Source organism: Oxyura jamaicensis (assembly GCF_011077185.1).
Source record: "Oxyura jamaicensis isolate SHBP4307 breed ruddy duck chromosome 33 unlocalized genomic scaffold, BPBGC_Ojam_1.0 oxy33_random_OJ69713, whole genome shotgun sequence".
Taxonomy (NCBI): domain Eukaryota; kingdom Metazoa; phylum Chordata; class Aves; order Anseriformes; family Anatidae; genus Oxyura; species Oxyura jamaicensis.
Genome location: NW_023305030.1, coordinates 1 through 1,131, shown reverse-complemented (window position 1 = coordinate 1,131; position 1,131 = coordinate 1). Strand labels below are relative to the sequence as shown.

The 1,131-nt window shown below is 69.1% G+C and overlaps 1 protein-coding gene across 1 annotated transcript; it reads left to right on the top strand.

The window, feature by feature from the left end:
* Nucleotides 1–7: 7 nt before the first annotated feature.
* On the top strand, nt 8–789 carry LOC118158596 (gap junction delta-2 protein-like; the record flags this gene model as incomplete). Its single annotated transcript, XM_035313266.1, has 1 exon — nt 8–789. A coding segment is annotated over one exon (760 nt), but the record flags the coding sequence as incomplete, so codon positions are not given.
* Nucleotides 790–1,131: the final 342 nt, after the last annotated feature.

Below are 1,131 nucleotides of genomic sequence, written 5' to 3'. Positions count from 1 at the left end.
TGGGCAGGATCCTGCTGACGGTGGTGGTGATCTTCCGCATCCTGATCGTGGCCATCGTGGGCGAGACGGTGTACGAGGACGAGCAGACCATGTTCACCTGCAACACCCTGCAGCCCGGCTGCCGCCAGGCGTGCTACGACCAGGCCTTCCCCATCTCCCACATCCGCTACTGGGTCTTCCAGATCATCCTGGTGTGCACGCCCAGCCTCTGCTTCATCACCTACTCCGTGCACCGGGCGGCCAAGCGCCGCGAGCGCCGCCGCTCCTTCCCCCTCCGCCCTCTCCCCGAGCCGCCGGCGCCCGCCGAGGAGGCCAAGGAGCCGCCGCCGAGCGCGGCCCCGCGGGGCTCCAAGGCCGGGGGGCGGCTGGAGGGGGGGGTCTCGCGCTTCTACGTGCTGCAGGTGGCCTTCCGCAACGCGCTGGAGATGGGCTTCTTGGCCGGCCAGTATTTCCTCTACGGTTTCCGCGTGCCGGCCAGCTTCGAGTGCGACCGCTACCCCTGCGTCAAGGAGGTGGAGTGCTACGTGTCGAGGCCCACCGAGAAGAGCGTCTTCCTCGCCTTCATGTTCGCCGTCAGCGGCGTCTGCGTCCTGCTCAACCTGGCCGAGCTCAACCACCTGGGCTGGCGCGAGGTGCGCCGGGCGGCCGCGCGGGGGGCGAGGCGGCGCCGCGAGACCCCCGGGACGGGCCGAGGAAAGAAGGACGGGGAGGGAGCCCCCGCGGCTCCCCCCGGACGGACGCAGTCCAGCGAGTCGGCCTACGTCTGAGACCCCCCCCCCCCCCCAAAAAAATGTGGACCCGAAAAGGATTTGTGGGGGTGGTTGGAAGGGGGGGGGGGGACCCCGCCCCTTCCCCCCCAGGATTTGGGGGTTTTGGGGGTCTCCTCTTTGACCCCCCCCCCATGGGATTTGGGGGTTTGGGGGGCCTCCTCCTTGATCCCCACCAGGATTTGGGGGCCTCCTCCTTGACGCCCCCCAGGATTTAGGGGTTTTGGGGGTCTCCTCCTTGACCCCCCCCCATGGGGTTTGGGGGGCCTCCTCCTTGATCCCCACCAGGATTTGGGGGCCTCCTCCTTGACCCCCCACCCCCATGGGATTTGGGGGTTTGGGGGGCCTCCTCCTTGATCCCCAC